General features: G+C 33.1%; 1 protein-coding gene across 2 annotated transcripts; it reads left to right on the top strand.

Annotated features, from left to right (window-relative positions):
• The first annotated feature begins 713 nt into the window (after positions 1-713).
• On the top strand, positions 714-16,069 carry LOC128682168 (uncharacterized protein DDB_G0283357-like). 2 transcript variants are annotated; one of them, XM_053766744.1, is made up of 18 exons: positions 714-945; positions 1,388-1,493; positions 1,539-1,753; positions 3,550-3,574; positions 4,601-4,624; positions 5,238-5,285; positions 6,943-6,987; positions 7,527-7,571; positions 7,670-7,690; positions 8,061-8,144; positions 9,382-9,469; positions 10,138-10,244; positions 10,681-10,734; positions 11,316-11,369; positions 12,161-12,205; positions 13,658-13,678; positions 13,772-13,816; positions 15,051-16,069. In XM_053766744.1, exons 1-18 carry the CDS (start codon positions 910-912, stop codon positions 15,647-15,649), a joined length of 1,662 nt encoding a protein of 553 aa, XP_053622719.1. In that variant the 5' UTR covers positions 714-909; the 3' UTR covers positions 15,650-16,069. The 2 variants fall into 2 exon arrangements, with proteins under 2 accessions (XP_053622719.1, XP_053622718.1); XM_053766743.1 differs by having other exon boundaries at positions 1,388-1,753.
• Positions 16,070-16,397: the final 328 nt, after the last annotated feature.

Here is a 16,397-nt window from a genome sequence, read left to right as displayed (position 1 = left end):
TTTTCTTGTACATCAAAAAACGGTAAACAATCTATTCGATTGAATAAAGTAAGTTTGTTATTATCTCAGATAGACAAAAATATTTCTTTATTATAATCCAAAATAACGGAGCACAACTGAGGACGACGGAGCATTAGGGTCGGGCCCAAGGTTTTGTAATGATCAAAACAAATACTTACTTTTTTAGACACATTACTTATTGAAGTAAAAAAATATTCTGAGACTTCTAAGGGTAGCGGTGAAGTTTGTTGCGCCACAAGCGGCGCACGGTGAATATTTATCATTTTGACCGCCGTCCTTCAAAATATAGAACTTTTCTAAAATATTAAAAAAAAAAACAATATTGTTAAAATTCACACTACCCCCAACAAAGTAGATTATTATTCATAAACTAGCTTCGCCCCGGGCTTCACTCCCGTGAGAATTTAGAAATAAAAGGTAGGTAACCCTATGTGTTATTCCAGGTTATACTCTACCCGTGTTTCAAATTTCATAACAATCCGTCCAGTAGATTTTGCATGAAAGAACAACAACATAACAATCATAATGTAACAAACATACACACACACATTAGTAGGATAGGATTAGTGTAGTAAAAAGATCCTTGTCTTTGTTGAAATTTGAATGCTGTGTTCGAAATTAACAAAAATTCACTAATTTACTTTCTTCTATGTAAAAAAATTGTGTTTTATCAAGGGAACCCTAAATGTTTTGTTGTAAAGAACACGTTATTCACATGTTATGTATCATTAGTTATTTAAGTAGATTATTATAGCAAAACTATATATTAAATTAAATAATTTGCCGTCCATTTGTTCAAATAAACTGTTTTTGCTGTAAACATTTTGAAATTTACGTATAAAATGCAATTTTTTTTCGTCTGAAACTTACTCTTTGTGGGATTTGAAGATGGTTAGCGCGAAAGTTCTGGTCTTGGTCCTTGTGGTAAGTGAAAAGTTTCTTTACACAAAACAATCTCTCATCCCTGCATGGTCATGTTACGTTCGGTGCTGTGATGCCTTGAAGCGCGAGGTTTGCGTTAAGTTTCAATAATTTTTATTTTGAAAATTCAGCTTTGATTCTCAACCGCCTGTCAAGTCAACTTGGGGCAAAAATACATTTTTGTATTTAATGTATGTTTGTAACGAAATAACTCTCAAACCATTGGTCTAATTTTGATGAAATTTAAAGAGTATGTATGATCTGTTAATAGAATTTTTAAGTTCGTGCGACATCAAAATCGGTTAAGTCGTTTTTGAAATATTTTACAATTTTGTAAAAAAATATTGTGTTCGCGAGGTCTAAGTTCGCGGCGAAACAAATAACGCAATTATAATTTTAATTATGTTCTTAAAAAATAAAAATGAAGTGATTTTTTTATCACTAGGTGGCTGCGGCTACAGCCAGTCCTACTCCAACTATCGGGTTGGCAGCAACCATCATCGGTGGCGCTTTGGGCCACGATGGGCTGGACCACGATGGGCTGGACCAAGGTGGGCTGGACCACGATGGGCTGGACCACGATGGGCTGGACCAAGGTGGGCTGGACCAAGGAGGGCTGGACCACGATGGGATTGACCAAGGAGGGCTGGACCACGATGGGCTGGACCAAGGTGGGCTGGACCAAGGAGGGCTGGACCACGATGGGCTGGACCAAGGTGGGCTGGACCAAGGTGGGCTCGTGAGACAGAAACCCTGGGTGCCTAAGTGGAGGCTCAATGATAAAACCGGCACGAAACACGTATACGTTCAGGTAAGTAATCCTTAAAATACAACTAATAAAGTTTATCAAGGGAATGGTGTTATATAAGTTCGAATCGCAAAATCATTCGGACTTTTACCATTAAGAGTCGGCAAATCTTAGGTTTTACTGGAATATCTTAGGATTTACCGTAGTTCATATACATATAATAAAACTGTACGGGGGTTGTGTTTGTATTTAAATTTAAGTTTTGAATTTAATTTTATTTGAATGTCATGATTTTGTGAGTGATTTGATGATTTTATAATGAATTGTATAGCGGGATGGTCAGACTTAAAATCTTATATAGGTTTAATCGCGATATAAATTAATAATTTAAATTAAATAAAAGCGAAATATATAAATCCGCGAAATAAATTAAATCCAAATTATCGTCATTAACCGGTGCTATACGCGGTAAACTTCCTTCCTAAAAAAACGCGTTACTATATTTATAATTCCTTTGTTAAACCTCACATTGACTACCTTGTACAAATATGGGGAACAACAGCAAATACCCACCTGGACATGATCCAAAGAGCACAAAATAAATTAATCAAAGTGCTATTTCACTTTCCATTCCTGACACCTACTAAGAAGGTTTACAAAGAAACAAAAATACTAAATATTAGACAGACATACAGTTACTTTACATGTCTCCTAATACGTAAAATAATTAGCAAAGATATACATTCGCAAATAACCTTTACTAAAAAGATAAATGTTCAAAAAAAACAACTTCGAAATGCAAATAATTTAATTCTTAGTAATGCTAGAACTAATTACGGAAAAAAGAACATTCTATTTGAAGGCGTTCAACTATATAATAGACTTCCTAAAAATGTTAAAGAATGCCAATCAATTTCCTCATTTAAAAAGTCACTAAAACAATATTTACTTCAAAGCTACAAATAAGATTGCTACTCTTAATATAGATCAAATCTAGATCTACTACAATTTAAAAAATTATAACTTCATTAACATTTAATTAAAACCTTTCAACCAGTATTTTAAGCTGAATAAAATAAAAAAAAAAACATGTTTGTCGCATTCCATTGCCTTGCCGTCCACGCTCGTCCTCCCGCTCGTCGATAATAAATACTGAGGGTAGTGTGCTGCGATGTTAAGTGACTGTGATTTGTGTGTTATGGATTCTTTATGATTTCTTTCGTATGTAATTATGAACTAAGGATTTGCCGTATGCGCGTCTTGTATAAAAGTGTACATATAGGACACTTAGTTGTAGTTCTCATACCAAGTGAATTTTGTAATTCTTTATGAGAAATAAATATCTTTAAACCCATATATTGCAGTTTTGTGAGATTGACGAATGTGAGTAAACGTGTTTAGGATAATAATATTGTATTTCTCTAATAAATGATTGTAAGTGCCAATTTTTTCTTACTAAATACTTTAAAAGGATACATATTGTGTTGTATTCAGATAAATAAATATTGCTTCGAACCCGATATATTGACAATAAATAGTTATTCCTCGGTGGCGCAGTGGTAAGGTTCTTGCCTCTGAACCGAGAGGTCCCGAGTTCGATCCCCGGTCGGGTCATGATGGAAAATGATCTTTTCTGATTGGCCCGGGTCTTGGATGTTTATCTATGTATGTATTTGTTATAAAATATAGTATCGTAGAGTTAGTATCCCATAACACAAGTCTCGAACTTACTTTGGGGCTAGCTCAATCTGTGTTTGTTGTTGTTATATTTATTTATTATTAGCGTACGCACGGATCAAACGCGGGAGAAGTCGCGAGCAAAAGATAGTAAAATAATAAAAGTATTTTTATTGTTACAGGGAGAAAGTCCTTTGGAGCCATTCGGTAAATATAATAATTATTAAATAAATCAAAAATCAATATCAAATCATTTATTCAGAAATTAGGCCTTCACAGGCACTTTTTCACGTCATAATCTAAATTAAATGATGTTTACCAAAGCTACAAACTACTAGCATTTCGGAACGACCACTGCTGAGAAGAAATGCCGAAAGAAACTCATTCAAACAGTGTTGGTCCCTATTATGCCAGAAGGGCTTACCATTTTTTAAATATAAATACTATTCTGTTCGGTTGTAACAGTCAATGCTGACGTTAACCTGCGCAGAAAAAAGCGGGTTTAAGTCAACGTCAAAGTTGACTAGTGTAACCCACTCTTTACTACTCAATCTCGCACGACCCCATCGGATTGATTTATGTTCTGCGATTTTTTATTTATTTTCATATAATTATGTTGTATATACAGGGTTATTGGTATCAAACGCAAAACCTCCTAAAGACTACTTGGGTACATCGAAACAAGCAACTTTTGTTCTACGACTTTTCGTGATTCGTAGTTAGTTTTTTTCGTATAAAAAATAATAATCTAATTTGCGATTCTACACATCTTAACTCTATGTCATAGTACAGTAGCGTTATGTAGCGAAATCGAACAAGGAATTAAAGTTTTATAGAAACGACATTAAAACTGTGAAAAGGAACTTTTTTTCTATTAATTATGTGTCGACAAAAGTCGTAGAACAAAAGATGTTGGTCTCTATGTACCTTATGCGGCTTTGGAAGGTTATGCGTTAGACACCAGTAACCCTGTATATAAATTTTTCATAAATGTAATCTTTATTTATCTTCTAAAGAGGGTAAAGATTCAATGCAGTTAAAATTTATTTAATAACAGTTAGTTAAGTAATTTAACAAGCCAATTTTATATTATGTCCATTGAAATTTACTATGTTACTAATTCGAAACAAAATTTATGATTATTAAACGTAGATTAAACTTAATTACTTTTGTGAAACATTGAATAATTTCGTCATAATTTTTGAGTTTATTAACAATTTTATTTTTTTATAGGATACCTCGCAAAGGGTGTGACTGGTGAGTGGAAATATAAATTATAATAATAATAACAGTAAATACAAAAAATGTTGCTTAATTAATAATAATTTATAATTTTCACTTGATTCTTATGAAAAAAATATGTTTCCGACATATTGGAAACAAAAACAGAAGTGAGAGAAAGATCAATTTTTTTTTCTATTCGACTAAATACACGTACATATATTTGAATGCACAAAAAGTCTATAGACAGCTAATATTTTTTTTAATACCTTATATAATATCAAAAAGCTATTTTATTTTTATTATAAGTACAATATTTTATTTCTTTTTATATTTCAAAAGCAATTGTCAATATTGTTTTGTGAAAGAAATGACGACCTCGGTGGCGCAGTGGTAAGGTTCTTGCCACTGAACAGAGAGAAACCGGGTCCAATCCCCGGTCGGGTCATGATGGAAAATGATCTTTTTCTGATTGGCCCGGGTCTTGGATGTTTATCTATATATGTATTTGTTATAAAATATAGTATCGTTGAGTTAGTATCCAATAACACAAGTCTCGAACTTACTTTGGGGCTAGCTTAATTTGTGTGATTTGTCCTAATATATTTATTTAATGACGAATCTAACACACACTTTTTCCCATTTTCAGATTTGGCCGGCAACGTTAGAGACATCTTGGCTGACATAGTTAAATTGAGTACGTGCAACATTTTTCATTTTAAATGTAATATGTAATATAAAAAAGAAGTGCCCAATCGCGTCTGTCTGTATGTATGAAACTCAAACACCACCGGACGGATTTCTGTACGAGTTTGATCAATATACTGTAATAATAGTTTATTGTTTGTTGTCGACCTCGGTGGCGCAGTGGTAAAGTGCTTGCCTCTGAACCGAGAGGTCCCGGGTTCGATCCCCGGTTGGGTCATGATGGAAAATGATCTTTTTCTGATTGGCCCGGGTCTTGAATGTTTATCTATATATGTATTTGTTATAAAATATAATATCGTTGAGTTAGTATCTTATAACACAAGTCTCGAACTTACTTTGGGGCTAGTTCAATCTGTGTGATTTGTCCGTATATATTTATTTATTTATTTACGTATACAAGTTATTATTGTTTTACCCGATCGAAGTCGGGACGGGCCTCTAGTGTCATTAATCATGTGTTCCATGTATTTAGTGTGTCGTAGAAAATATTATTATCCATGTAATATAGTAATTTACACTTCTGACAACGCATATTGCTGATAAACTCCTGTTAACTTTTATTTATAGTGCTCTCGTCATAGTCGTATTCCTCATGGCTGAGGGTCGTGGTCATTACGTGGAATGAAACACACACAACAACTTTCTTGGTATTATTAATGCAGTGGTTTGCCATTGCCTTCTCCATTTCACACACAAGTTAATAATTATCAACCAGTGTGCAGGTTTCCTCCTTCGCCGGAAGCAAGTGGTGATCTATGAAAACTACTATATATGAGTCAGATTGGTATACAAACTCATATGGCACGAGTAGGATACGAATCTGGGACCTTTCGATCCACAGGCGGGCGTCTTAACCATTACACCATCACCGCTTCATCATTTACAGTGCAGCAACAATTATTTATTTATTTATTACTATTTAGGTAGAATTACAGCTAATTAACGGAAATAAAGAAATAACTTATAATAACAGTAAGAAACAGATAGCCAATTAAAAGTCACCACAGATAACGTAAAAGTAAGTAATTATGATATCCAAGAAGGGGACGAATGTCACGAGAAAATACTATTCGAATAGTTATTGTATACTAGAAACTGTATTGTATTAATTATACAATAATTATACTAATTATACAATACAGTTTCTAGAAAATAAATAATTTCATCTCAAGCTGATCAAAATTAATAATAAAGATATAATTCCTTTTAATTATCTGTTTAGAAAGAAACAGATAATTAAAAGGAATTATAGGAATCAATTATATTATAGTTTCATTAATAATTTTTATCAGATTTGTATAATTTGTATGTAAAATGAAAACTTGAGATATATTTATAATATAATATATTACAATGAATCACACAGATTGAGCTAGCCCCAAAGTAAGTTCTAGACTTGTGTTATGGGACACTAACTCGACGATACTATATTTTATAATAAATACATATATAGATAAACATCCAAGACCCTGGCCAATCAATAATAATAATCATGACCCGACCGGGGGGATCGAACCCGGGACCTCTCGGTTCAGTGGCAAGAACGTTGCCACTGCGCCACCGAGGTCGTCAAATGATGAAATGAAATTATTTCTCACTATAGAATTTTAATGATAAGCAATTTCTTTATAAACCTTTATTTGCAGGATTCCCGGCTACTTTCGATGATGCTATTAATGCTATCATCACTAGTAAGTAATATATATATTGTTTTTTTGAAGTGAAAACTTGTTTAGCGGCGTTGTGCACTTTTTGTGATGGGTAAAAAATGTTAAACTCGCGTCAGGACACGTGACCCTGATCGAAAATTCGTAAGACGTCAAAAGTGAACAACGTTAATATTCAAGTTTTCACTTCTGTCGGCGCTCGCGGAGTGCAAAAGCCTTTTTTTTTCTCAATAAGGATTTTATTAGAATTTAAAAAATTAAAAGTAAGTATGAATTTTAGCTTCCCATTTGTATTTTTCTGTTTTTTTTTCTGTTGATAATTAATATATTTTAATGATCATGCTATTATTATAAAGAGATAAGCGTTTGTGAGTTTGTATGTTTGAGGTGGGTAATAATCCGAAACTACTGAACCGATTTAAAAAATTCTTTCATAATTAGGAAGGTACATATTTACTACAAGATTGCTATCTCAAAATTCCCACGGGAGCGAGGCCCCGGGCAACATCCAGTAAGAAATAATACAAGTATACTATTTAAAATTGTTTTTTTTTTAATTTCAGTTGCCAGAGTGGCTGCTGGAATTATCAACGTCGTCATTCCCGGCCGTATGTACCTTTTTTTTTTATTTTTCGAAAAATCGTATTATAAAAATTCATTATAAAATATTAAATATATGTTGTGACATTTTTGTTTCTGTTTTCAGTTGGATCTCTCCTCGGGAATAGTGAGTACTTCTTTTTTTTATTTATTTATTTTAGGTAAAAATTTATATCAATAGTATTTAGAGGAAAATCAACCTAAGTACCTTATAGAATTTTTTATTTAAAAATAGTCACAATAAGAAATAGAAAAAAAATTAATTCAATAAATCCATGCCACCCTTAAAAATATAAAATGTTCTTGTACAAATACAAAGAATTTAAAAAAATCTTGTCGTTAGCTTGTCGCCTTATTCCAATATTAAGTAATATGCTTCTTCATTTCAGTCGTGATCGCTCATCCCAGTATCCTATTGAAAAAAAAAAAACTATTTTCCGTATCATTGGTTTTTTCCGCCTTTTTTATTTCAATGTAAATATTTTTCTTCATTTTAGTCGTGATCGCTCTTGCAAGAATATTGATCTGCGTGTTGGGGTCTCCGGGGTTGACAGGAACTGTGTTCGGAGACCGCCGTGGTGGTGAGTTTATTTAAATAATTATTTTATTTTTATTATCTGAACTAGATGTTGCCGCGGGCTTCGCTCCCGTGAGAATTTCGGGATAAAATATAGCCTATAGCAATCTTGGATAACGTACCTTTCTAATGGTGAAAGAATTTTTGAAATCGGTTCGGTGGTTTCGGACATTACCCGCCTCAATACTTTATAATAATAGTATAGATGTATAATATATATTTTATATTATTTTTTTTACATTAAACTACAGTTGTAAAGGAAAAATATCTAATTTAAAAATAACAAACTATTCAAAAAAAAGGATAAGAATTATATACATTTATTTACAAAAATGCCAGTCCAATTGAATCCAATCCAATTTTTATTAATTTTTTTTTCATTAATTAATATAATTTGCAATAAATTTGTGAAGTTCATTTAACATTTTTGGGTGTCCTTTGTTTCTTTTAAAATTATTGTTTCTAATTTCACTTCGTCAAATCTTATTGGCCTAAACTTACAACGCACAATTATTATCTAGTCTAATAGATGCTTCTGCGCTTTTATAATTTACCCTTATAATTGTTGGCCACAATTTTAGAGTCTCTATTGTGAGACATCCTAAAATAGTTTGGAATTTATTTCTTGACACTTAACAGTAACCTAGTTTAATAATATTTGAGACAATATTCTCATATCAAATGTATGTATGTAATCATAATTTCGACATTTAAATGTACGAAAAATTTTTAAGCAAAAGTTTGTGTACCAACCTAAATTAGTAATACATACATAAATTAAGGGAACCAATATTGGGAACCCAACATTTTTATATCAAAGTTTTTTTTTTTATGACATTTGGTTTTGATTCGTATGTTATTCCTATTCTTTCGGAAATATCGTTTTATAATTTCTTCCCTAACTTGTTATTGTTTATCAATCATTTAAAATTCTTTATAGCAAACAAAATTGTTGTCCAATTTGACGAACGGTCATAATCACATTAATATATACACGCAATAGCTTTTTGATTTTTGAAAAAAAAAAACAAAAAACGGGAACCTTTAACTATAAGTATATCAAATTACATCAAAATCGGTCCAGCAGTTTGGCCGTGAAAGCGCAACAGACCGACGACAGACTTTCGCATTTATATTATAAGTATAGACCTAACATACATTGCGAATTCGCCTCTATTACCAGCGCATAGAGTTTCATGTTTCTTTTCTTTATTTGATTAAAAATATATTATTTTTCATAGGTTACGGTAATTCTAAGGATATCCCAGCAGTTTGTCTCAAGGATTATGGACACAAATATGGCTCCCAATCATACAATGGCGTATACGAGTGAGTAAAGTTGATATATTTGATTTAAACACTAGATGTTGCACTAGATTTTGAGATAAAACATAGCCTATAGCAATCTTGGATAATGTACCTTTCAAATATTGAAAGAATTTTCGAAATCGGTTCGGTATTTTCGGAGATTACCCTCTCAAACATACAAACTCACTTCACCTCTTTATAATAATAGTATAGATTATATAGTTCAAATATGGGTCGACGATGTAAAGGAAGTTGCTGGCAACAACTCGATAAGGATGGCCCAGGACAGAGATGGTTGGCGGAGACGGAAGGAGGCCTATGCCGGGTCACGGGGAGCCGCATATCAAATTCTAATTCAAATTCAAAATTCTTTATTCAATTTAGGATGACATGTCAAAAAAATTACTTAAACTAAGTCTACTGCCGGCTTCCAAAGCGCAGGTGAAGAAGAAGCGGCGCAACAAACTTCACCGCAGCCTTTTCTCCATGGACGTCAATTAACAAATATAGGTCTTATACATATATTAAAAATCAGGAGGACGAATTTACATCATTATTAAAAATGTCAAAATTTAAATTAATAAATGAGATTTAAAAAAAAAAAAGTTGTATTTCCAATAAAATTATTGAAAATTGTCACACAAACAAACAAAATCTTGATGATGATCATGTTGAAAATCCTGTTTCAGTTCACCAAAGGATGTTATCGATTATTACAATCTGAGAAATTCCAAGTCGAACATAAACGATTTGATCGACAAGGCTACAGGGGGAAAGGGGATTGACAACTTGTCTGGTATATAAATATTTTTATTTACATTATGTCATCTATGTTTTTTTTTTGTTTCTTCCCTCGTTTTATTGGGGAGGCAAAGGGTACTAGCCCATACAGCCAAGTCTTTTGTATTGAATTGATGACAATCAATGCACTGACACTGGACTTTTTTTTTTTAGTTTTTTTTTTAATAACGAATCATTTTGGCCAGGTTTAGGCTATACAGTTATATACAAGTTATATGCTAATAAAGCAATTAATTCGTTATTTAAAAAATAATAATAAGGAGATAGGTATATAATTATATCTATGTACTTTGAGTACATACTCTTTTTATATATGTTTTGTATAGTAGTTCAAAACATCAGGAATCAAATGTTATACAAATATTGTTAAATATGTTATATATATAAAATGAATAAAAAAAAAAATTACATTATATATTTTTTTTATTCAGCCTCTGACCGCATCATCGTCGAATTGGTACTTGAATTCAGCTCTTACCTCGAACGTAAGTTTTTTTTTTTTATTAATACAAACATTTTATTAACTAACTTTACTTAAAAATAAACATTAATTTATTTATTATATCAAATTTCAAATTAATATAACTATTCCATTTTTAAAGTATATGTTAATATACACATAGACAAGATTTGAAAAATCTAAATTTAAATTACCAAATATTGTACACACGTAAATTATATTTCAATAATTTATTTATAAGTTTAACGTTTGAATTAAGCAAATTATTTTATATATCTAAACAAATAAATATATTGGCTGGGGCAAATCACACAGACTGAGCTAGCCCCCAAAGTAAGTTCTAGACTTGTGTTATGGGATACTAACTCGAAGATACTATATTTTATAACAAATTCTATAGATAAACATCCAAGACCCGGGCCAATCAGAAAAAGATCATTTTCCATCATGACCCGACCGGGGATCGAACCCGGGACCTCTCGGTTCAGTGGCAAGCACTTTACCACCGCGGCACCGAGGTCGTCTAATTCTAACAACATCCTTCTCAATTAGGTATTACACTTTATCGAATTGTATTTGTTTTTAATAAAATTAATGTATTTACAGGCACTGACAATAATGACTGGTCCCAGAAAGATATTGAAAATCTTGGGGCTTATAGTGAGTACTGTAACTTGATTGAAAATGTCTTATTATGCATTTTTATTATACACTAGCTTCGTCCCGGGGCTTCGCCGCCGTGAGAATTTCGGGATAAGAAGCACCCTATGTGTTATTCCAGGTTATATTCTACCCGTGTACCGGATTTCATAACAATCCGTCCTGTAGATTTTGAGTGAAAGAGTAACAAATATACACACACACAATACATCCTCACAACCTTTCGCATTTATAATATTAGTTGGAAGCAGAATTTCTTCGCTAAACTTCAATATGGTAGACAGTAAAATTGATTATCAATGTGTGATCTTTTCTCTTTATTTTTAAAGTTAAATCCGTTCATTAACAACGTTGAAGATTTATTTAATATATTTTTTAACAATTAATGACAATGAAAATTTTAATTATGTAGCTAAGGCCAATCCCTTTTTTAATAATGTAGCATACTTTTTTTTTGTTTTCATTATACTTACGCCATCAATTTTTAATTATGCCAAAAAATAACATGGGGCCATCCAGTACTGATAATATGTGCATAGACAAAATTAAAAAAATCTATAATAATTGGTTACGTCCATAAATTCATTGATATTTTGGGATAAACGCAAACCTCAATAACTTTGGTGATAAACGATAATATTAAATTTTGACTACTCACATGTATTAATAGGGTCTTTAATATTAAGCCTTTAATATTTTTGACATAATTAAAAATGTATTGTGTAGACATAAGGTAAATTTTATAATTTAAAAAAAAATAGATTTTTGTTAAACTTATTGTAATTTTACAGTTTCAATAATGGTCGGTGTCATCGGTAACGGGTACAGTGATGGATGTGAGTTTAACTTTAATCAAAATGTTTTCCTTTAACTCCAGGATATTTAGTTGCTTCATTTCTGACAGATAAATAAATAAATATATTAGGACAACGCACACAGATTGCGCTAGCCCCAAAGTAAGTTCGAGATTTGTGTTACGGGATACTAACTCAACGATACTATATTTTATAACATATACATATATAGATAAACATCCAAGACCCGGGCCAATCAGAAAAAGATCATTTTCCATCATGACCCGACCGGGGTTCGAACCCGGGACCTCTGGGTTCAGAGGCGATCACTTTACCACCGAGGTCCCGCACCGCGCCACCGAGCTCGTCACAGATGGACCAAATAAGCAACCCGTGTCAAATTTAATGACATAATAGTATTTATTACTATCTGTTGCTGTGTGATACTCTGTTGGGGTCCACAATCTTGGCTCGACTTGGTAAATGATAACAGTGAGACCGGTAAATATATGATATCTTTAATACGTAGCTAATTCTTGTCTTAGACACGTAAGTAGCTAAGTCTCGTGTTTGGGTCATGTTCATATGCATCAACAATACAACCTCCTACAACCAATAATGATTGGTAAAGTCGCTGGGATGAGAAAGGTTGGAGGAAGGAAAAGGTCTTGGCTGCGGAACATCCGAGAATGGACCGGGAGAGCGAGCGCAGCTGAGCTGTTCCCCCGAGCTAAGGACAAGAAGGACTTCACCATGCTAATCTCTGACCTTCACTAGTTGGAGAGGCGCCCATAGAAGAAGAAGAGGAAACTTATATACTATTAATAGTTATGACGTTGTTGGATCGACCCTTCAGTCACACGTTTCTCTTGGACCTGATGTGCTGACACAATGTTACATGAAAAAAGGATTGACGAAGTTATTTATTTTATGATAGATTTTAGTTTCAATTAATATAATTTTGTGTGTATTTATTGTTCTTAATTCCAATTTAATTATTGTGTCTATATCGGGAGCTAGGTGATTATGCTCGACCGCCAGCGCAGGGAAGATCTTCCCGCCAGGCTAGGTGTTGCGCCTGGGGAACCGCACGGCTCCGACGGTGTCATGTCGGAGGTTGTATTTATGCTTCCAATCGAAAACGCACTGTCTGCGCGGTCTAGACTTGTTAGCTGTCCATAGTGAGTCGACCGTCGTGCCATCTGTCCGTAGTGTCCTGGATCACTTGTGTGGCTTGTTATTCGTTGCGTTTGGTCGGCTTTTTACATCTGCGCCGTTGTGCATGTGGCGTGGTAGATGTCGCCACATGTCTATAACTTTGGTATTGAACTGTTTGAGCGCGACTTCAACTCACAGATGGCCGAGATTTTAAAATCGCAAGCTGTCTTTTTCAAAAAAAAAAATACCTGAACGCCTCGAAATGTCTGTTAAATTTTATAAATGTGTAATCGTATTTAATAAAACGGTATTAATATGACATTAATGAATTTTCAGATGGAGCCGATCTAATTGACTGTAAGTATATATGTTTTTATAATATTTTTGTGTATATATATTTGAGTATTATTATTATTTTTAGAATTTACGTTGCATTTTATCGTTTTTAAGGCATCTTCGATTTCGTTGAACCTTCCTTCAATGATAAGGGACTTGGTGAGTAACTTTTATTTATAAACTACTTACTAAATGCGCCCCGGGGCTTCGCTCTCGTGAGAATTTATATATTTATATTCATCATAATTTATTTACTTAAACAAACGATGAATCCCACTAACTACAATTAATATTTCGATTAAAATCGAATCTATGCTATTATTATAAAGAGAACTCACAAACACTTACGTGTTTGTGAGTTTGTGACTTTGTGAGTTTGTATGTTTGAGGCGGGTAATGTCCGAAACTACCGAACCGATTTCAAAAATTCTTCGCCATTAGAAAGGTACATTATCCAAGATTGCTATAGGCTATATTTTATCTCAAAATTCCCACGGGAGCGAAGCCCCGGGGCGCAATTAGTAAGTAGTTTATAAAATTTTATTAAACCTTCGACGACATAATTTCGCTCATAAAATTATTGTGTTAAATTAATAAAAACTTCCATATACACGTAATTATTATCGGAACTTCAAAGATTAATTTGATATGTGCCATTTAAAATACAATATTATTATTTTAGATATTTGACTATTAGTATATTCAGCAGTGGAGTTCAGTCTATTCTAATTTTTAAAAAAGATTGTATTTAATATAGGACAGTGTTTTACGATAATTTGTTGTTTTTACAAATTTTGTTATGCAAAACCTTTTTGATAGATTATATATATATATATATATATATAATCTACCAAAAAGGTATATATATATATATATATATATATATATATATATATATATATATATATATATATATATATATATATACCTTTTTGGTAGATTATATATTATATATATATATATATATATATATATAGATTTTGGGGTAAAAACTATATCTGTAACATGTTTAGTTTTTGAGATACAGGCGGGCCCTCAGACGACACTATGAGGACTGAGGGCCTTTCGTAATACATCGTAACTCGCCTATTTGGCTTTCACAAAATCTAATTCCAGCTTTCACAATTCTATTGGAATGTTCACTAAATCCCAAGCATATTTATTACCGAGCGAGCGAAGCGAGGTCTACAATTCTACTTGGGGATTTTTTTTTGTATGTATGTTTATTTGTTTGTAACGCGATAACTTTCGAACCGTTGGTGTGATTTTGATGAAATAGGTAAAAAAATATTGTATTCGCGAGGTTAGGCGAACAACTAGTTATAGAATTTCAAGAAGCGGGCCCACAGATCACACGCACGTTAATAAAAATTAATACATAACATTTACGCAGATCTGAGCTGCAGGGAGAAAGAGATCAAGGAGAAGATTGCCGGATGCAAGATTTACAACTTTGGTGGCGCATTGAGAAACTGTCGCGACGGCTCAGGCGAAGACTCCGGTGGCTTATTCGGTACTGATGGAAGTTCCGGTTCTAGTTGGAGCGGCAGCTCAAGTTCCGGAAGCTCTAATGGAGGCTATGGTTCCAGCTTTGACTCCAGTGATAGCTCAGATTCTAGCGGAAGCTTTGGAAGCAGTGGCTCTGGTAGCTCCAGCAACACTGGAAGCTCTAGAAACTGGAATGAGTCCGGAAACGATGGAAGTTCAAGCGGCTCCAACAACTCAGGAGGCTCCGGCAGTTGGAATTTATTAGGAAGCTCTAGTAACTGGAACGAATCTGGAAGCTCCGATAACAGTAGCTCTAGTAACTCTAATAGCTCCAGTAACAGTTCGTCCGAATCCAATAACAGCGGCAGTTCCTCCAGTAGCTCTGGAAATTCCAGCTCCGGAAGTAGTTCTGGAAACTCCGGAAATGACGGCAACGATAGCGGAAGTTACGATAATAATAACTGCAATGATAATAACAATAATGTAAACAACAAAATCATTTAAAAACAGATCTGCATCATCATCGAAAATATCGACGGAAATTTCGGCCGAAGTCAGCTCTTAATCGTCTAGCTTCTCGAAAAATACTAACGGTTCTTTATCATCATATAACAAGTCTTCTTCAAAAAGCTCTTCTGAGTCTGAGAGTGAATCTGAAAAGAGTTCTAATGAAGAATATTCTTACATTACTAACGATAAAAATGATTATTGTAGATCCAAGACAACCACATTTAAAATTATATCTTTTATCACTAATCGGTTGCATTTGATAAGTGTTTTTTCTGTTTTTAACGCAATATGTTTTGTATGTTTTAGTGTCATATGATATAATATACCTATTGTTAGATTAAGCTGATGTAAGCATTTATTGCGATCACTGTTGCGTTTTTATCAAATAAAAATAAAATCAATTTACTAATGTTATTTTTGTGTTACTTGTGTTCCTCGTCTTTTTACACAATCTATTTATTTATCAAAGGATTTTTTCGACGACCTCGGTGGCGCAGTGGTAAAGTGCTTGCCTCTGAACCGAGAGGTCCCGGGTTCGATCCCCGGTCTAGTCATGATGGAAAATGTTCTTTTTTTATCTATATATGTATTTGTTATATAATATAGTATCGTTGAGTTAGTATCCCATAACACAAGCCTCGAACTTACTTTGGGGCTAGCTCAATCTGTGTGATTTGTCCTAATACTCGTATATTTATTTATTTTTATTTAATTTGGACACATCAAATAAATTGAGTTAGCC

Source organism: Plodia interpunctella, chromosome 29 (genome assembly GCF_027563975.2).
Source record: "Plodia interpunctella isolate USDA-ARS_2022_Savannah chromosome 29, ilPloInte3.2, whole genome shotgun sequence".
Classification (NCBI taxonomy): domain Eukaryota; kingdom Metazoa; phylum Arthropoda; class Insecta; order Lepidoptera; family Pyralidae; genus Plodia; species Plodia interpunctella.
This window is presented reverse-complemented; position numbering and strand designations above follow the sequence as displayed.